The sequence below is a fragment of the Notolabrus celidotus genome, unplaced genomic scaffold, assembly GCF_009762535.1.
Source record: "Notolabrus celidotus isolate fNotCel1 unplaced genomic scaffold, fNotCel1.pri scaffold_89A_arrow_ctg1, whole genome shotgun sequence".
Taxonomy (NCBI): domain Eukaryota; kingdom Metazoa; phylum Chordata; class Actinopteri; order Labriformes; family Labridae; genus Notolabrus; species Notolabrus celidotus.
In genome coordinates, this window is record NW_023260447.1 from 180259 (window position 1) to 202789 (window position 22531).

Consider the following 22531-nt stretch of genomic DNA (forward strand, 5'->3'; position numbering starts at 1 on the left):
ATAAATGTGACGACCACGGATACAACAATGTGAGATCAGCTTTTAGAAACATGATAACATCTGTAGTGGATATTTGACATGGTCGACACATCACACCACCTCCATCCACCACATCACACCGCCTCCATCCATCACATCACAACCACCTCCATCCACCACATCACACCACCTCCATCCACCACATCACACCACCTCCACCATCACATCACACAGCCTCATCCATCACATCACATCACACCGCCTCCATCCATCACATCACACAGCCTCCATCCACCACATCACATCACACCGCCTCCATCCATCACATCACACCACCTCCATCCACAACATCACACCGCCTCCATCCACCACATCATACCGCCTCCATCCACCACATCACACCACCTCCATCCACCACATCACACCACCTCCATCCACCACATCACACCACCTCCATCCACCACATCACACCACCTCCATCCATCACATCACACCACCTCCATCCATCACATCACACGCACCACCTCCATCCACCACATCACACCACCTCCATCCACCACATCACACCACCTCCATCCATCACATCACACCGCCTCCATCCACCACATCACACCACCTCCATCCACCACATCACACCACCTCCATCCACCACATCCACACCGCCTCCATCCACCACATCACACCCCCTCCATCCACCACATCACACCGCCTCCATCCACCACATCACACCACCTCCATCCACCACATCACATTGCCTCCATCACACCGCCTCCATCCACCACATCACACCGCCTCCATCCACCACATCACACGGCCTCCATCCACCACATCACACCGCCTCCATCCACCACATCACACCGCCTCCATCCACCACATCACACCGCCCCATCCACCACATCACACCGCCTCCATCCACCACATCACACCGCCTCCATCCACCACATCACACCGCCTCCATCCACCACATCACACCCGCCTCCATCCACCACATCACACCACCTCCATCCACCACATCACACCGCCTCCATCCACCACATCACACCGCCTCCATCCACCACATCACACCGCCTCCATCCACCACATCACACCGCCTCCATCCACCACATCACACCGCCTCCATCCATCACATCACACCGCCTCCATCCACCACACCACACCGCCCTCCATCCACCACATCACACCACCTCCATCCATCACATAACACGCACCACCTCCATCCATCACATCACACGCACCACCTCCATCCACCACATCACACGCACCACCTCCATCCACCACATCACACGCACCACCTCCATCCATCACATCACACCGCCTCCATCCACCACATCACACGCACCACCTCCATCCATCACATCACACCGCCTCCATCCACCACATCACATGCACCAACTCCATCCATCACATCACACCACCTCCATCCATCACATCACACCGCCTCCATCCACCACATCACACCGCCTCCATCCACCACATCACACCGCCTCCATCCACCACATCACACCACCATCCATCCACCACATCACACCACCTCCATCCATCACATCACACCACCTCCATCCATCACATCACACCGCCTCCATCCACCACATCACATGCACCAACTCCATCCATCACATCACACCACCTCCATCCATCACATCACACCGCCTCCATCCACCACATCACACCGCCTCCATCCACCACATCACACCACCTCCATCCACCACATCACACCGCCTCCATCCACCACATCACACCGCCTCCATCCACCACATCACACCGCCTCCATCCACCACATCACACCACCTCCATCCACCACATCACACCACCTCCATCCACCACATCACACCACCTCCATCCACCACATCACACCACCTCCATCCACCACATCACACCACCCTCCATCCACCACATCACACCACCTCCATCCACCACATCACACCACCTCCATCCACCACATCACACCGCCTCCATCCACCACATCACACCGCCTCCATCCATCACATCACACCACCTCCATCCACCACATCACACCGCCTCCATCCATCACATCACACAGCCTCCATCCACCACATCACATCACACCGCCTCCATCCATCACATCACACCACCTCCATCCACAACATCACACGCACCACCTCCATCCACCACATCACACGCACCACCTCCATCCACCACATCACACCACCTCCATCCACCACATCACACCACCTCCATCCACCACATCACACCACCTCCATCCACCACATCACACCACCTCCATCCATCACATCACACCACCTCCATCCATCACATCACACCGCCTCCATCCACCACATCACACCACCTCCATCCACCACATCACACCACCTCCATCCATCACATCACACCGCCTCCATCCACCACATCACACCACCTCCATCCACCACATCACACCACCTCCATCCACCACATCACACCGCCTCCATCCACCACATCACACCGCCTCCATCCACCACATCACACCGCCTCCATCCACCACATCACACCACCTCCATCCACCACATCACATTGCCTCCATCACACCGCCTCCATCCACCACATCACACCACCTCCATCCACCACATCACACCGCCTCCATCCACCACATCACACCGCCTCCATCCACCACATCACACCGCCTCCATCCACCACATCACACCGCCTCCATCCACCACATCACACCGCCTCCATCCACCACATCACACCACCTCCATCCACCACATCACACCGCCTCCATCCACCACATCACACCGCCTCCATCCACCACATCACACCACCTCCATCCACCACATCACACCGCCTCCATCCACCACATCACACCGCCTCCATCCACCACATCACACCGCCTCCATCCACCACATCACACGCCTCCATCCACCACATCACACCGCCTCCATCCATCACATCACACCGCCTCCATCCACCACACCACACCGCCTCCATCCACCACATCACACCACCTCCATCCATCACATAACACGCACCACCTCCATCCATCACATCACACGCACCACCTCCATCCACACACTCACACACGCACCACCTCCATCCACCACATCACAACGCACCACCTCCATCCATCACATCAAACCGCCTCCATCCACCACATCACAACGCACCACCTCCATCCATCACATCACACACACCGCCTCCATCCACCACATCACATGCACCAACTCCATCCATCACATCACACCGCCTCCATCCACCACATCACACCGCCTCCATCCACCACATCACACCACCTCCATCCACCACATCACACCACCTCCATCCATCACATCACACCACCTCCATCCATCACATCACACCGCCTCCATCCACCACATCACATGCACCAACTCCATCCATCACATCACACCACCTCCATCCATCACATCACACCGCCTCCATCCACCACATCACACCGCCTCCATCCACCACATCACACCACCTCCATCCACCACATCACACCGCCTCCATCCACCACATCACACCACCTCCATCCACCACATCACACCGCCTCCATCCACCACATCACACAGCCTCCATCCACCACATCACACCGCCTCCATCCACCACATCACACCGCCTCCATCCATCACATCACACAGCCTCCATCCACCACATCACATCACACCGCCTCCATCCATCACATCACACCACCTCCATCCACAACATCACACCGCCTCCATCCACCACATCATACCGCCTCCATCCACCACATCACACCACCTCCATCCACCACATCACACCACCTCCATCCACCACATCACACCACCTCCATCCACCACATCACACCACCTCCATCCACCACATCACACCACCTCCATCCACCACATCACACCGCCTCCATCCATCACATCACACAGCCTCCATCCACCACATCACACCGCCTCCATCCACCACATCACACCGCCTCCATCCATCACATCACACCACCTCCATCCACCACATCACACCACCTCCATCCACCACATCACACCGCCTCCATCCATCACATCACACAGCCTCCATCCACCACATCACATCACACCGCCTCCATCCATCACATCACACCACCTCCATCCACAACATCACACCGCCTCCATCCACCACATCATACCGCCTCCATCCACCACATCACACCACCTCCATCCACCACATCACACCACCTCCATCCACCACATCACACCACCTCCATCCACCACATCACACCACCTCCATCCATCACATCACACCACCTCCATCCATCACATCACACCGCCTCCATCCACCACATCACACCACCTCCATCCACCACATCACACCACCTCCATCCATCACATCACACCGCCTCCATCCACCACATCACACCACCTCCATCCACCACATCACACCACCTCCATCCACCACATCACACCGCCTCCATCCACCACATCACACCGCCTCCATCCACCACATCACACCGCCTCCATCCACCACATCACACCACCTCCATCCACCACATCACATTGCCTCCATCACACCGCCTCCATCCACCACATCACACCACCTCCATCCACCACATCACACCCGCCTCCATCCACCACATCACACCGCCTCCATCCACCACATCACACCGCCTCCATCCACCACATCACACCGCCTCCATCCACCACATCACACCGCCTCCATCCACCACATCACACCGCCTCCATCCACCACATCACACCGCCTCCATCCACCACATCACACCACCTCCATCCACCACATCACACCGCCTCCATCCACCACATCACACCGCCTCCATCCACCACATCACACCGCCTCCATCCACCACATCACACCGCCTCCATCCACCACATCACACCGCCTCCATCCATCACATCACACCGCCTCCATCCACCACACCACACCGCCTCCATCCACCACATCACACCACCTCCATCCATCACATAACACGCACCACCTCCATCCATCACATCACACGCACCACCTCCATCCACCACATCACACGCACCACCTCCATCCACCACATCACACGCACCACCTCCATCCATCACATCACACCGCCTCCATCCACCACATCACACGCACCACCTCCATCCATCACATCACACCGCCTCCATCCACCACATCACATGCACCAACTCCATCCATCACATCACACCACCTCCATCCATCACATCACACCGCCTCCATCCACCACATCACACCGCCTCCATCCACCACATCACACCACCTCCATCCACCACATCACACCACCTCCATCCATCACATCACACCACCTCCATCCATCACATCACACCGCCTCCATCCACCACATCACATGCACCAACTCCATCCATCACATCACACCACCTCCATCCATCACATCACACCGCCTCCATCCACCACATCACACCGCCTCCATCCACCACATCACACCACCTCCATCCACCACATCACACCGCCTCCATCCACCACATCACACCACCTCCATCCACCACATCACACCGCCCTCCATCCACCACATCACACAGCCTCCATCCACCACATCACACTGCCTCCATCCACCACATCACACAGCCTCCATCCACCACATCACACCGCCTCCATCCACCACATCACACAGCCTCCATCCACCACATCACACAGCCTCCATCCACCACATCACACCACCTCCATCCACCACATCACACCGCCTCCATCCACCACATCACACCGCCTCCATCCACCACATCACACCGCCTCCATCCACCACATCACACCGCCTCCATCCACCACATCACACCGCCTCCATCCACCACATCACACCACCTCCATCCACCACATCACACCACCTCCATCCACCACATCACACCACCTCCATCCACAACATCACACCACCTCCATCCACCACATCACACCGCCTCCATCCACCACATCACACCACCTCCATCCACCACATCACACCACCTCCATCCACCACATCACACCCGCCTCCATCCACCACATCACACCACCTCCATCCACCACATCACACGACTCCATCCACAACATCATACCTCCTCCATCCACCACATCACACCACCTCCATCCACAACATCACACCGCCTCCATCCACAACATCATACCGCCTCCATCCACCACATCACACCGCCTCCATCCACAACATCACACCGCCTCCATCCACAACATCATACCGCCTCCATCCACCACATCACACCACCTCCATCCATCACATCACACCACCTCCATCCACCACATCACACCGCCTCCATCCACCACATCACACCGCCTCCATCCACCACATCACACCGCCTCCATCCACCACATCACACCGCCTCCATCCACCACATCACACCGCCTCCATCCACCACATCACACCGCCTCCATCCACCACATCACACCGCCTCCATCCACCACATCACACCACCTCCATCCATCACATCACACCACCTCCATCCACCACATCACACCACCTCCATCCACCACATCACACCGCCTCCATCCACCACATCACACCACCTCCATCCATCACATAACACGCACCACCTCCATCCATCACATCACACGCACCACCTCCATCCACCACATCACACGCACCACCTCCATCCACCACATCACACGCACCACATCCATCCATCACATCACACCGCCTCCATCCACCACATCACACCACCTCCATCCATCACATAACACGCACCACCTCCATCCATCACATCACACGCACCACCTCCATCCACCACATCACACGCACCACCTCCATCCACCACATCACACGCACCACCTCCATCCATCACATCACACCGCCTCCATCCACCACATCACACGCACCACCTCCATCCATCACATCACACCGCCTCCATCCACCACATCACATGCACCAACTCCATCCATCACATCACACCACCTCCATCCATCACATCACACCGCCTCCATCCACCACATCACACCGCCTCCATCCACCACATCACACCGCCTCCATCCACCACATCACACCGCCTCCATCCACCACATCACACCGCCTCCATCCACCACATCACACCGCCTCCATCCACAACATCACACCGCCTCCATCCACCACATCACACCACCTCCATCCATCACATCACACCGCCTCCATCCACAACATCACACCGCCTCCATCCACAACATCACACCGCCTCCATCCACAACATCACACCGCCTCCATCCACCACATCACACCGCCTCCATCCACAACATCACACCGCCTCCATCCACCACATCACACCGCCTCCATCCACCACATCACACCGCCTCCATCCACCACATCACACAGCCTCCATCCACCACATCACACCACCTCCATCCACCACATCACACCGCCTCCATCCACCACATCACACCGCCTCCATCCACCACATCGCACCGCCTCCATCCACCACATCACACCGCCTCCATCCACAACATCACACCGCCTCCATCCACCACATCACACCACCTCCATCCACCACATCACACCGCCTCCATCCACATCACACCACCTCCATCCACCACATCACACCACACAGCCTCCATCCACCACATTACACCGCCTCCATCCACCACATCACACCACCTCCATCCACCACATCACACCGCCTCCATCCACCACATTACACCGCCTCCATCCACCACATCACACCGCCTCCATCCACCACATCACACCGCCTCCATCCACCACATTACACCACCTCCATCCACCACATTACACCGCCTCCATCCACCACATCACACCACCTCCATCCACCACATCACACCGCCTCCATCCACCACATCACACCGCCTCCATCCACCACATCACACCGCCTCCATCCACCACATCACACCGCCTCCATCCACCACATCACACCGCCTCCATCCACCACATTACACCCATCCTGAAACAGCTCCACTGGCTCCCCATCACAGACCAGATCAACTACAAAATACTTCTCCTCACCTTCAAATCCAAACACAACCTCGCCCCTCCATCTCTCTCTGACCTCCTCCATACTGTTTGTTATTTAAACTCTGTTTGTTTTAATGTTGTAAGGTGACCTTGAGTGTCAAGAAAGGCGCCTATAAATAAAATGCATTATTATTATTATTATTATTATTATTATTATTATTATTATTATTATATTAATAACACCTAAGGCGTCAAAGTTAATCTTAGAGTTACCTTATTAAATGAAATAACAATAAATTAATTGATTAAAGTAAAAAATAATTAAATATATGAAACAGTTTAAATAGCTCCAACAACATCGATCTGTCTGGGTTTTAAAGGAATCACAAAAGCTTTATATATTTAGTTTTTCCAACTCTAAGGGAATATTCAAATCAATACATAACCTCATCACTGCATCCTGCAGACACGATCTGTATCCAACAACAAATGCACACATTGTTAAGAGACACATCTCTACCACGGCGGGTGAAGGTGCTCATGGGAAATGTAGTCTTCATTCAAGGACAAACAGTACCGCCTCCATCCAGAGGGGTCGCCAGAATCAACATGAGAACTCCTCACTGTGCCTTTCACAAGCAAGGACCACACCGACCACAGAGTGAGATTTGAAAGATAGTTTATTGATTACAGATTATTGTATTGATCGATTTGGAACTCGTAGTCGCTTTGGGGAAGCTTCGTAGGGGCTCACCGGGACATGACGAACCCCCTCAGGACCCTATGGATAAGGAGGAGAGGAGGAGAGGAGGAGAGGAGGAGAGGAGGAGAGGAGCAGAAGGAGAAAGGGAAGGGAGGGATGCAGAAAGGAGGAAATAGTCAGGTTTGACTTTATAGGAAAACAGAAGAGGTGTGGTTGAGGTGTGGCCCTGCTCCTGAAATGTGCTATTATCACCACTTAAAGACAATCACTCAACCCTCTACGTGAGGCAGAGGATGATCAGCAGCTCCCTGCTCTGAGACTTTAGAGGCTTTAAAGAGGACGATAACATGCTGACTCTGCTTTAAGTGTGAAAACAAAAACATCTGTCTCACCTCTGATCGGTTGTCTTCCTCTTCATGGATTCACACACCTGAATGTGTTCCTTTAGAGGACTGGATCCTCCTGCTCCCTCTGACTCTGCTCTGGTGTGTGCTGCCATCTGATGGTTTAAAATGTGAGCACACCTGAGAGCTAAAGACATGAATGAAGCTGAGACCGGTCATGGACGACCTGCACTCTCACAGATCTCAGAGGTCCGGATGTTTCCTGCAGGTGCAAAATCCCCCTGGTGTCTGGTCTGAGGTTGGTTGACTTCCTGTTCCCTGTGTGTCCAGCTCTAATGTGCCTCACCTCGTTAAGTGCCTCACCTCGTTAAGGGCCTCACCTGTGTCTCGTTAAGGGCCTCACCTGTGTCTCATTAACTCCTCCACCCTGCTGTGTTTAAGCTCAGAGTTTCAGGAGATCCCCTCGGTGTGTGTCTGACCTCTGATTGGTGTTTCTGGACCTTGCCTCTCACCTCATGATTTGGATTCCTCTGCCCTGTTTTTTAACCCCTTGTGAACCGACCTCCTGCTGCGTCTGGAGTTCTGCATTTGAGTCCTTTCTCCCTTCTTCAGTATCACACTAAGCCTTCATGAGCTCTACATCCTGGTCCCGTAGGAGTGTCTGCGTCGCTCTTCAACCCTCCAACTAAACGCTTGTTGGCAGTGTGATTTCTCTGCTTGTCATATCTCCAGTTCTGCTTCGTCCTCTGTGCTGAATCAGAGCGTATCATGTTGGAGCTGGAGCTGATGAATGTCGAGCTGCAGCAGAGAAGAGAGGAGACGTCTGAGGAGAATAAATGCAGGAAATACGATGCTCCTCAGCCGACCAATCACAGGGCTTGTGCTCTGCGGTGTTTGGACGTGTAGCAACATTTGAGAGGAGTGTTTTTTCTGCAGGAGCTTCCACATAGGCCCACACGGACCCACAGCGTATACTAGATTCAATGCAGAATGTGAATCCGGCTTTAGAGTCCATCACTGCAGAGACCTGGACCAGACGACAGGAAGCTGTCTTTAAACCAGAGGTGTGCAGACAAGCGTGTCGTCATGCAGCACATGTGATGGTCTTGTAATGAACCAGCTCTCTGTTCTCATGTAACTCTAATAAGTGACGGTCTGAGCTTTAGTCCTGGTCTGTATCAGTCCGGACTGAGTTCGCCTCCTTGCTCCATCAGCACGTTACCTAAGAGTTTGATATCAGACTCTGCCAAAGGTGGGGAGGCCGTGATTACATAAGAACACGTGAGGGAGGAAAGGAGGTTACTCAGTTTATTCTGAGGCCAGGTTTCACATCAGAGTCTGTGAAGACGTCATTTCTTTTTCCTTCTCCAGGTGGTAAAGTGATAACCGTCTGTTCCCCACCCCCGTCTCAGTAAACACCACGACTCGGTGAATGCAGCCGTGCTAAATATGACAGATAAGCTAACTCTAGTGTGTTTGTTCTGCTAAGGAGGTCTGGAGTTTTGAAAGTTAGTCACAGCTGGGTGAAAGTTGAGGACTGGATCACGTCGACACACGTCTTATCTTTAGTTTGAAAAATAACTGAACTTCACAAAACAACTTTCAGCAGAAAGTCTTAAAGTTAGGAGGAAACATCTTCAGGGGGTTTCACGTTCTGAAGTTGAATTCTCTGACACCCCTTTTTCAGCCGAGGCAGTTTCAGGGCCGGTTCAGGGCCGGTTCAGGGCCGGTTCAGGGCCGGTTCAGGGCCGGTTCAGGGCCGATTCAGGGCCGGTTCAGGGCCGGTTCAGGGCCGGTTCAGGGCCGGTTCAGGGCCGGCGCTGAATTGAGAACCGGTTCTTCGTGTTTCGACTGTGAGTGAACCGGCTCCCGGCTGGGACGACCAGCTCCAGAGCGGCTCCAACTCTTTGCTGGTCTAGAACTGCGAACCACCCAGGAAATGATCCAATAACAGAAACAGGACTCACCTTCAAACACTCAAAGCCACAGGATTTATTGACAAACACACAAGTGATCATGAACAAGAAATCAAGACTTCATTAAAGCCACAACACGACAGAGGAACAGGTCTGAGGGGCAGACCTCTCTCAGGGTTTAAACACCCAGACCACGTTGGAGTCCGAGTCACCTGGACCACAAAGGAGGTGAAGAGAGGAACAGCACAGGTTTGATCATGAGAAGAAGCACCTGGAAGAGTTCGGCTGCTGTTACAAAGATTGAAGCGATGATAGAAATCTCAGCACAGGATCGTTCATTCTGCAAACTGACTTCAGTCCAACACCAGGACAGAGAAGCTCTTTAAGTGATTTACACAGAAACACACACATGTCCTTATTCATGCACAGAAGTGTTCTCCTGACGCTGTCTTTCAACCTGAGGAGGTTCTCAAATCTGGTCCCTGACTCTAATCCTTCAGACGTCAGGTTACTGAGCATGTCCTGCAGGAGAGAGGGAGAGTTTCATCCTGATCATGATGAGGTCAGACTCCACGGGGAGTCCTTCTCTTATTGGGTTCAGGATGTTTCTAGAAATCTAAGTGCATCAAATCTGGAGGTTAAAGTTCCTCATTCATCTCAAAGAGTCACATTCTTACTGCTCAGCTTTAAAGCTACGCTACAAGCCGTCACATGGACTCCTAGCTATGTTTATAAATGATGAACATGAAGTGTGTGGATGTTTTTTAGCTGCAGAGGAGCCGTCGAATAGAAAACATGATGTTCAATGTGTTTCCTCTGATGCTCTGACCTCCTCAGGTTGACAGAGCTGCAGTCAGGTGTGCTACAATAATACATCCTCGTTACCCATGACGATAATCCTTCATTATATGACACATGAGAGATTACACGCCTCAGAAAAATACAATATTTTACAGGAAGCTGGAGGAAAACTTGAATCAGCGTTTTCCTCTCACGGCTGGAATGAAGCGGAGAGAGCAAAGAAAGAGAGGTCATCGATCGGCCGCTGAATCCTCCTGTTACAGTGCAGAGGTTAAAGGTCAGGGGTCACGGCTGCAGGGTTCCCTTCAGTAGCCCTTCATGGGGATGGACGACCTCCCGTCGCTGTCGTGACGTTTGACCTGATGGATCATCAGGAGGGAGACCAGCAGGCCGAACAGCTGCAGAGACAGACGGAGAAACCTCAGAGACCACATGCAGAGAGGACAGCATCAAGCTAGGTTTGTTCTTCAGTATGTCAGTGTTAGCTCATCCAGCTAATGCTAATGCTAACAGCTGGGCAAGAAATAAAATGTTCTAAATTCAAAACTCATCAGAGGTCGCATAAAACTCATGACGATAACACCAAACCACGTTCTGATACTTTGGATCCATCAGGACGTCTGAGGGACACGTGCGCTACGGCGGGGCTTTCTGTGGCTAGCTTAGCATAGCCCTCAGATGGAGAGTTGCATTCATGAAATAGCAGAGACAAAGACGAGTCAGCAGAGACGTGCTCTCTGAGTTCAAGCTTTGGGTCCCACATGTTAACTCTGAAAAACTCAAACATGGTGTAGCATTAGCTGCTAAGGTCGCTAACATCAAATGAAGTTAGCCCAGAGTTTCTGTAGTTTCCACTAGCTAACGTCTTTAGATCTCAATAAGCTGACTGAGACCTGCTTTCAGACGTCTAGGCCAGGCTTTAAGACCTACCTGAGAAGAACTGAGACCGCTAACGCTTCGTCTGGAGCTAAAGATTTGTTGGATACCAGAAGCTAATCGCACTCTTTGGATCTGAAAAAACTGTCTCTGATACTGATGGAAGTCCTGAACGTTACGTGTTTCTACATGAGTCTTTGTTTTTGCTCGGGTTGTTGGTTGGTGGTTTAGGACCTGGGAACGAAGAGGACCGGGGTTCTGGTTTGATTTGTTAGTGTGAGTGTAGCTTACTGCGGTCACGGCTAATCCAAAGAAGAACGCCATGATGATCTTGAAGAAGAAGTTCAGCCAACCGAAGATTAAGTCAGCGCAGCTCTGCAGAGAGAAACCAGCTTTATTAGTAACATCACTGATGAGTGAGTGAGTGAGGGAGTGAGTGAGTGAGTGAGTGAGTGAGTGAGTGAGGAGTGAGTGAGTGAGTGAGTGAGGGAGGAGTGAATGAGTGAGTGAGTGAGTGAGTGAGTGAGTGAGTGAGTGAGTGAGTGAGTGAGTGAGTGAGTGAGTGGTTGATTGAGTGGTTGATTGATTGATTGATTGATTGATTGGTTGATTGGTCGGTCGGTCGGTCGGTCGGTCGGTCGGTCGGTCGGTCGGTCGGTTGATTGGTTGATTGGCTGATTGATTGATTGGTTGGTTGGTTGATTGATTGGCTGATTGATTGATTGGTTACCTGTTTGTAGATGTAGTCTGGCCCAGAGGTCCCCTGACAGAAGAAAAGAGCAGTCTGTTATTTACATCCCATCAGAAACAGAAGCTGAGGCGTTGAGCCTTGTAGGATTGTTGTTCCATTCCTGACATCAGCGCGGGCAGAGCTGGGTTTCCATCTCTTAAAAGCAACAACCTGTCATCATACATCCCTGAATACATCCTTTGACAACACTGACTTCTGAACGTAACCCACCGGAGGTCTGGCTTTGCATGCAGCCGGTCCAAACGGGTCAGATCTCATAGATGAAGGCCGACACCCGCAGGATTCAGGGATCTCATCGCCCCAGTCTGAGTAGCTCCCCAGTCCACAACACTGGCCCTGAAACCACATGAGGGCATGAGTTTCAGGTTACATGCATATATAAAACACAGGTGTGTGTGTGTGGGGGGGGGGGGGGGTTATAAACATACTGCTTTCTGCAGCCCATCGAACTGTCCCCTCAGCTGTTCATTCTCCAAGTACGGCTTCACGAACTCAGACGAGGCGGTGTCAAAGTTCTGTTTGAGCTGCAAGAAGAGAAATAACATCTTTAATATCAGGATAATATCAAACAACCAGCAGTAGATAAGCTCCATCAAGGATAGAGTCAAGATACTGAGAGGATAACAAGGACAGAGTCAAGATACTGAGAGGATAACAAGGACAGAGTCAAGATACTGAGAGGATAACAAGGACAGAGTCAAGATACTGAGAGGATAACAAGGACAGAGTCAAGATACTGAGAGGATAACAAGGATAGAGTCAAGATGCTGAGAGGAGAACAAGGACAGAGTCAAGATACTGAGAGGATAACAAGGATAGAGTCAAGATACTGAGAGGATAACAAGGATAGAGTCAAGATACTGAGAGGATAACAAGGACAGAGTCAAGATACTGAGAGGAGAACAAGGACAGAGTCAAGATGCTGAGAGGATAACAAGGACAGAGTCAAGATGCTGAGAGGAGAACAAGGACAGAGTCAAGATACTGAGAGGATAACAAGGACAGAGTCAAGATACTGAGAGGATAACAAGGACAGAGTCAATATACTGAGAGGATAACAAGGATAGAGTCAAGATACTGAGAGGATAACAAGGACAGAGTCAATATACTGAGAGGATAACAAGGATAGAGTCAAGATACTGAGAGGATAACAAGGACAGAGTCAAGATACTGAGAGGATAACAAGGATAGAGTCAAGATACTGAGAGGATAACAAGGACAGAGTCAAGATACTGAGAGGATAACAAGGACAGAGTCAAGATACACATTGAAGGTTAGCGTCAAGACAGACAAAGTAGGAGAGAGTGGGGAGGAGTTAGAGTCATGCCGTTAGAGAGACAGAGAGGATGATGAAGATAGCAGGATGAATGTTCACGTCATGATGAATGAATCAGTGAATAGATTTCTGACCTTGTCCCTGAACACCACGACGATGATCCCAATGATCAGCATGATGATCATCCCGACCACCATGAATCCTGCAAACTGAACGTCACACATGATTAACAAACATCCAGGATATAATCACCACCACGTAACGTTCTGAAAGGGTCAGTGTTTCTCGTACGTACTATTTTGAGGGCGAGGACTTTCTCAGAACACGCGGCGTAGATTCCCAGACAGGAGATGCCGAGGACACCGATGTTAAACACCCAGAGCCATCCCAAACTCGGGGAGCCGACCGCTGACATCTAACAGGACAAGACAGGACAGGACAAGACAGGACGAGACAAGACAGGACAGGACAGGACAAGACAGGACGAGACAAGACAAGACAGGACAGGACAGGACAAGACAGGACAGGACAGGACAAGACAGGAAGAGACAAGACAGGACGAGACAAGACAAGACAGGACAGGACAAGACAGGAAGAGACAAGACAGGACGAGACAAGACAAGACAGGACAGGACAAGACAGGAAGAGACAAGACAGGACAGGACAAGACAAGACAGGACAGGACAAGACAAGACAGGACAGGACAAGACAAGACAGGACAGGACAAGACAAGACAAGACAAGAGAAGACAGGACAGGACAAGACAAGACAAGACAAGACAAGAGAAGACAGGACAGGGCAAGACAAGACAGGACAGGACAAGAGAAGACAAGACAAGACAAGAGAAGACAGGACAGGGCAAGACAGGACAAGACAAGACAGGACAGGACAGGACAGGACAAGAGAAGACAAGACAGGACAAGACAAGACAGGACAGGACAAGAGAAGACAAGACAAGACAAGAGAAGACAGGACAGGACAAGAGAAGACAGGACAAGAGAAGACAGGACAAGACAGGACGAGACAAGACAGGACAGGACAGGACAAGAGAAGACAAGACAAGAGAAGACAAGACAGGACAAGACAGGAAGAGACAAGACAGGACAGGACAAGACAAGACAGGACAGGACAAGACAAGACAGGACAGGACAGGACAAGACAAGACAAGACAAGAGAAGACAGGACAGGGCAAGACAAGACAGGACAGGACAAGAGAAGAGAAGACAAGACAAGAGAAGACAGGACAGGGCAAGACAGGACAAGACAAGACAGGACAGAACAAGAGAAGACAAGACAGGACAAGACAAGACAGGACAGGACAAGAGAAGACAGGACAAGACAAGACAGGACAGGACAAACAACACAAATAATGAATCAGTAAGGTTTGTGGTTTCAGTTGGACATTATTCAACATCTTGATAAAGGTTGTAAATATTGAAAACCGTTGAAATGTGTGATCTAGTTTTTAAAGTTCTCTCTTCTGGTTGTTGTTTTTTTAAAGTTATATTTTTGGGCCTTTTTGTCTTTATTGTTAGGACAGCTGAAGAGAGACAGGAAGTGTGGGGAGTAGAGAGCGGGGGAAGACATGCAGGAAATGGTCAACCGGCCGGGACTCGAACCGGCGTCACATCGTCGTTATCGGCCTTGGTACAGGGCCTTTCGTTTCGAGGGCCTTTGGAGCCGGCCTCTAGTGGACACTGGAGGAACTGCAGTTTTTGGCACTTGGAGGTTGCTGCTTGGTGATGCAGCCATAGACATAAATATAGACGCCTCATAGACTGCCGCCGCCTACTGGAGCTGACGAATCAGCGCGGCCGCCATCTTGGATGGGTGCCTGATACGTTCCCAGTGTATTCATTTCTACTGAAGGTGTGTGCATCTACGTACACATGTCTATGTCTACAGCTACCCAGTGTTAGCATACATGAGGGAAGGTTAGCCCCCAGTTGAGTTGTTGTGAGTCCAGTTTTAAGGACCCTAAAGTGTCACTGGTTAAACGCCCTCCTGTTACAGAGAGGAGGTGGAGATGGAGGAAGTGTTCGAGGAGTGATGATGTGTTTGGGAACATGTTCATCAGTAAAGGAAAGTGAAGTCGTATCTGTGGTGAGAGGCGTGTTGAGCAGCCTTCAGTGGTTCTGGTTTCCTCACAGCTGTCCTCTTTCTGTTCCTGAGGATGGAAAAACTTCAGCTGCATCTGTTCTGCATCAACAACAGAAACCAGAGACTCCACTACGTCCCTGCAGCTGTTCAGATCCTTACAACCACTCTCAAGTCCTCCTCGCCACATCATGCAAACAGGTACCAGTATATACCAGGCCGTGCGTGGGACGTCTGAGAAAATACAATCTGCTTTGATTTTACCAAACGTAAACCAGCTGCCTCTCTTCCTTCAGTCGTCACGAACCTCTCTGAGAGGACGGAGCTCCGCCTGAGAGAGGAGGAGACTCTTCATGTTTTTAGAGCCATTAAAAAGAGATCCTGTAAACTCTCCCAAACTCTCCTGATTGTTTTAATTGTTGTTTACGTCTGAAGAGTCACATTCCACTACATCTGCTGCTTCAGGCTGCCAACACACGTCCTGTACACACCACAGACCGGCACAGACCGGCACAGACCGGCACAGACTGGCACAGACCGGCACAGACCGGCACAGACCGGCACAGACCGGCACAGACGCTTACCACGGAGGGAACTCACCTGGCAGATAACACCACATACCCAGGCCCACTTTACCTGGCCTAGATTAAATCAGGGGTTCCCATGGTGGGGGTCGAGACCCCCTTGGGGGGTCGCCAAACACTAATTGGGGGTCCCGAGATGTTTTTTGTTTTTAAGTAATTTTGTTTATTTTCCATTATTGAAATGTTTTATTTTTTAAGTAATTCAATTTGAAATTAAATCAGTGCAAAAACATTATTTTCATTAGTTTTCTACATTTTGGGGTCGCCTGATTAAATTCAACATTTAACTCCTCTGATGAGAGACCGAGCTGGAGTCCCTGTCTTTCCCTCTCTCTCCTCTCTCTGCCTGTCTCTCACTTTAACTCTTCCTGTCCCATTAAAGTTACTAACCATAGACCGAGCTGGAGTCCCTGAGCTCCCTTGTCTCGTAGGTTCCTCTGGATCTCTGCTGCTGTGGACGTGGTCCAGACTCCAGCTGCTACAACTACTACTATCCGTCTCCCCACTATCATCTCTCTCTCTCTTCATCTCCCTCTATCCCTCTCTCCAACACGGTCTCAGCAGATGTGTGTCTAACATGAGTCTGGTCCTGCTGGAGGTTTCTGCCTGTTAAAGGAAGTTTGTCCTTGCCACTGTAACTTGCTAAATGCTGCAAAGTGCTCTGCTCATGGTGGATTAAGATGAGATCAGACTGAGTCCTGTCTGGAGGAGGGGACTGGATCTGATCCGGTCTTGATGTTGGGTCTTCGTTAATAATAGAACATAGAGGACGGTCTAGACCGGCTCTGTTTCAGTCTGAGGAGAATGTTTGTCGTGATTTGGCGCTTCATAAATAACGATTGATGTTTCTTTACGATGGTTGTGTTTTCTGGACATGTAGTGGAGATACGTCTGTTGTTGTTGTTGTTGTTGTTGTTAGTGTTGTTGTTTACCTGCTGGCTGTAGATGCTGATTTTAACCGTCCCGAAGATCATCACACATCCAATGATCTGAGGACACATGAGGAGAGTTAGAATCACCCAGAGAGGAGGAGTCAGTCATTCAGGACACTGAAACCTCCCTCTGTGATACTGCAGGGTTCCATCAAGGTGAGGTGTCATTTCAATCACAGTGAAATCCAACATCTCTTTAGGAAAGTGATATTTGTTGAGATATGCTCCTACAAAGATCTCCAAAGGTCAAACTCAACACTGAACACAGACACTGCTGCAGCTGAGGGTTCATCACGTCTCTGTAGTTCCTGCACACAGACACTAGAGGGCGGCAGAGCTCTACACACTCCTCATCAGAGCCCTTATGTAACACCTGATTACATTATTGGCTGCAGCTGCAAACACACACACACACACACACACACCACACACCACACACACACACACACACACACACACACACACACACTCACACATCCTGAACGTCTCCACCTGGAGAGAATCAGTCATCAGATGGAGCACATGTTTGCGTGCTCTGTTTCTGCATCATTCGTTCGACGTATGATGAAGAATGTTCACGACTCTTTATTCTTTAATCTCATTTCTGTGACACAGTTTTTTACTTGTTTGTTTAAATATGATCCAGTTTTATCAATCAACAATTTAAAACACATTTCATCTGAGAGGGAAGTTAAAAAGAGAGCGAGTGGAGGCCGGACATCCAAACTGATCGAGATTAAAATACAAATAAACTTTCTTTATTTTGTTACAGTTCTTTATTTCATCCCTCAGCATCATGTAGTTTTCTTAGTTTGCTCTCTCTCTCTTCTCTCTCTCTCTCTCTCTCTCTCTCTCTCTCTCTCTCTCTCTCTCTCTCTCTTTCTGTTTTTTTCCTCCTGCTGAAGAACTTCACCTTAAATGTCCCCCAAATTAAAGACAGCCCCTCAGACTCTGCCCTCTTTCTTTTCTCTCTATCAGAGCTGGGAGCTGCAGCAGAGGGTCGGTGGGTGGACTGAAACATGACGCCCAAACTCTGCTGCACAGATTACACTCGGTTACTCCTGCCCCCCCTCCTCACCCCTCCTCACCCTCACCCCTCCTCACCCCTCCTCACCCCTCCTCACCCCTCCTCACCCTCACCCCTCCTCACCCTCACCCCCTCGTTTTACTGGAAGTGACTGCTGAGCAATAAACGGTCCTCACGCACTTTTCTTCCTCAATCAAAATTACAACATCACGTTTGTTCTTGGTTTTAAGTTTTAAGTTTCATCGACACAACTTTTTTAAAACCTTTGAATTATCCATTGTATTATTCTGTATTCACATTAAAGTTTTTACAAGCTGTTCCCCTCTCTGTGAAGGAAATCTTTATTTTTGTACATTTCTTTTTACTCGTTTTCTTCATGAGTTTGTTTGTTAAGAGAAACAGTTTCCTCCTTTTTAAACTTTATTCACCTTTTTTTTAAAACTCTGATCACTTTATATAAACTCTGATATGTTTAAAAAAACAAAAAAGGGATGCACATATTGAATAATGCCACAAAGGAAGTTGCACAACTTTGTCTTTGCTGCATTTTGCTTCAGGTTTGCATCTCAGTTCATCTTTAATTCCAAGCACAATTAAAAACTCGTGTGGACATATTCTTAAAAAGCAAGAAACATTGATAAAAACATTTCAAATAAGATTAAAATAAACATTTAATAAAGTCTTAAATAAGTGAAAAATAGTGATAAAGTGATTTTACTTACTGCATATAATATGTTGAAGAAGATAAAGAGGCATTTCAGGCATCCGTTAATTTTCCCCATCTTCAGTTTTTGATGATTGTCTCTCAGAGATGAAGAGGTGACGCCGTCTGTAACAGAGTGTGTGTGATGTGCAGCAGTGTGTGTGCTGATGATCTCCCTGCACACTGGATGTTAGTGAGGGTCTGATGTAGAGCGGAAACACACAGAACTGATCTGCAAACTGTGGAAAGCACCAACAATCCTCACACACAGGACGCACACACGGAGAGGAGCACACTGCAGTTAGCTTCCAATGCTTCAGACAGAATCATGAAAACGCTCTTCACTTTAACACATTTAAAGAAACTAAGTTTACCTTTTTTATTTCAATTCAAATCATCTTTTTATTTTGTTTACAAGTTTTCATTATTTCTATCATTAGATTCCAACTTCCCAAACTGTTCAAGGTACCCGTTAGCACCATTCTGAATGAACCCTAAATGGAAGTCCCTTTTATACACTGTTTCAAGGCACCCTGCCCCGCCTGATCATTACTACAGTTTAAAAAGTGGTGAAGTCTGTTTCCAGGTTCCCTTTGGAACATGTTTTAAAGAACCCTCCTCTTTTGAAGGTACCCAGTGTCCATCTTCGTTTATTCTTCAGCTCCTGTTTCAGGGAACCCTTTAGCATTAGTTTGTAGTATCCCTTTAGCATGTGTTTAACATCTTAACTCCTATCATCCTGCAAAGAGGCAGTCTGTGTTGAGGTACCTTATGTCACTAGTGGCATTAGTGTCATTAGTCATCAACTGGCTCGGTCAGTTTCGAGGTACCCTGCAGAACATATCTGTTCTCCACTCAATTTCAGTTCAAGTAAACCATTCAGATCTGTGTTGATGTACCCTTCAGTGTGTCTGATAAGGCCTGTTTAAAGTTCACTTCAGAGGCTGTTTGAAGGTACCTTTGATTCCTGCTTTAAGGTACCTTTGATTCCTGTTTTAAGGTACCTTTGATTCCTGCTTTAAGGTACCTTTGATTCCTGCTTTAAGGTACCTTTGAGTCCTGCTTTAAGGTACCTTTGATTCCTGTTTTAAGGTAACTTTGATTCCTGCTTTAAGGTACCTTTGAGTCCTGCTTTAAGGTACCTTTGATTCCTGTTTTAAGGTACCTTTGATTCCTGCTCTAAGGTACCTTTGATTCCTGCTTAATGTACCTTTGATTCCTGCTTAAGGTACCTTTGATTCCTGCTTTAAGGTACCTTTGATTCCTGTTTTAAGGTACCTTTGATTCCTGCTTTAAGGTACCTTTGATTCCTGCTTTAAGGTACCTTTGATTCCTGCTTTAAGGTACCTTTGATTCCTGCTTTAAGGTACCTTTGAGTCCTGCTTTAAGGTACCTTTGATTCCTGCTTTAAGGTACCTTTGATTCCTGCTTTAAGGTACCTTTGATTCCTGCTTTAAGGTACCTTTGATTCCTGCTTTAAGGTACCCTTGATTCCTGCTTTAAGGTACCTTTGATTCCTGCTTTAAGGTACCCTTAGATTCCTGCTTTAAAGGTACCCTTGATTCCTGCTTTAAGGTACCCTTGATTCCTGCTTTAAGGTACCTTTGATTCCTGCTTAAGGTACCTTTGATTCCTGCTTTAAGGTACCTTTGAGTCCTGCTTAAGGTACCTTTGATTCTGCTTAAGGTACCATTTGATTCTGCTTTAAGGTACCTTGATTCCTGCTTTAAGGTACCTTTGATTCCTGCTTTAAGGTACCTTTGATTCCTGTTTTAAGGGTACCCTTGATTCCTGTTTTAAAGTACCCGGGTTGGGTCCGTATGTCATCCTTTAGTGTCTGTTTACTGAAGCGTTAACTGGTTATGAGAAACACTTCTTATCTTGAATGTCAGAGATTAAAAACAACCACAAACATCCTGTTGGGTCACACTGACTGACGTGGACCGGATGTTTTAATATTTCTGTCTTCACAAAAACCGAAGAGTTCACTTCATACTGTCAAATAAAACAGAGCATGAAATATTGAATTCCTTCAGTTTTAATGGAATCCAAACAAAGAGGGAGTTCACCCTCATGAGAGGATGAAACTCCAGAGACTCAAGACGTCAACACATCCACTTTAAAGCTCCAGGGAATAAACACACACAGAGAGAGAGAGGTCCTCTCAGAGGTCCTCACAGAGAGAGAGGTCCTCTCAGAGGTCCTCACAGAGAGAGAGGTCCTCTCAGAGGTCCTCACAGAGAGAGAGGTCCTCTCTGTGTGCTCTAGATCTACTCACTGTGTTTTCTATAGATCTGACCACACCTCCTCAAATCCACCCCGTGTGTGTGTGTGTGTGTGTGTGTGTGTGTGTGTGTGTGTGTGTGTGTGTGTGTGTGTGTGTGTGTGTGTGCGTGTGTGTGTGTGAGAGAGAGAGAGAGAGAGAGAGATAATGACTCTGTCCTTCGCGCTAAAATAAAAAAAAGTGGAGGTCAAAGAAAAACAAAACAATGTGTGGCCTGAGAGGAGGGAGGAGGAGGAGGAGGAGGAGTGAGGAGGAGGAGGAGGAGGAGTGAGGAGGCGTGAGGAGGCGTGAGGAGGAGTGAGGAGGAGGAGGAGGGAGGAGGAGGAGGAGGAGGGAGGAGGAGGGGTGAGGAAGAGGAGGAGTGAGGGGGAGGAGAGGAGTGAGGAGGCGTGAGGAGGCGTGAGGAGGAGGAGGGAGAGGGAGGAGTGAGAGGAGTGAGGAGAGGGTGAGGAGAGGGTGAGGAGAGGGTGAGGAGGAGAGAGAGGAGGAGGGGAGGAGGGGT

The 22531-nt window shown here is 49.6% G+C and overlaps 1 protein-coding gene and 1 long non-coding RNA gene across 2 annotated transcripts; both read right to left on the reverse strand.

Annotated features, from left to right (window-relative positions):
- Nucleotides 1–8397: 8397 nt before the first annotated feature.
- On the reverse strand, nt 8398–9099 carry LOC117809951. Its single transcript, XR_004630649.1, has 2 exons — nt 8831–9099; nt 8398–8516 (listed from the first exon to the last, which is right to left on the reverse strand). It is a non-coding gene; the product is annotated as an uncharacterized LOC117809951 (long non-coding RNA).
- Nucleotides 9100–10750: 1651 nt separating this feature from the next.
- LOC117809944 (CD63 antigen-like) lies at nt 10751–19947 on the reverse strand. Its single transcript, XM_034679453.1, has 9 exons — nt 19765–19947; nt 18016–18072; nt 14698–14817; nt 14537–14611; nt 13555–13650; nt 13337–13462; nt 13106–13138; nt 12667–12750; nt 10751–11897 (listed from the first exon to the last, which is right to left on the reverse strand). The coding sequence occupies exons 1-9, from the start codon at nt 19822–19824 to the stop codon at nt 11805–11807; spliced, it is 744 nt and encodes a 247-aa protein (XP_034535344.1). The 5' UTR covers nt 19825–19947; the 3' UTR covers nt 10751–11804.
- Between the last annotated feature and the right edge of the window lie 2584 nt (nt 19948–22531).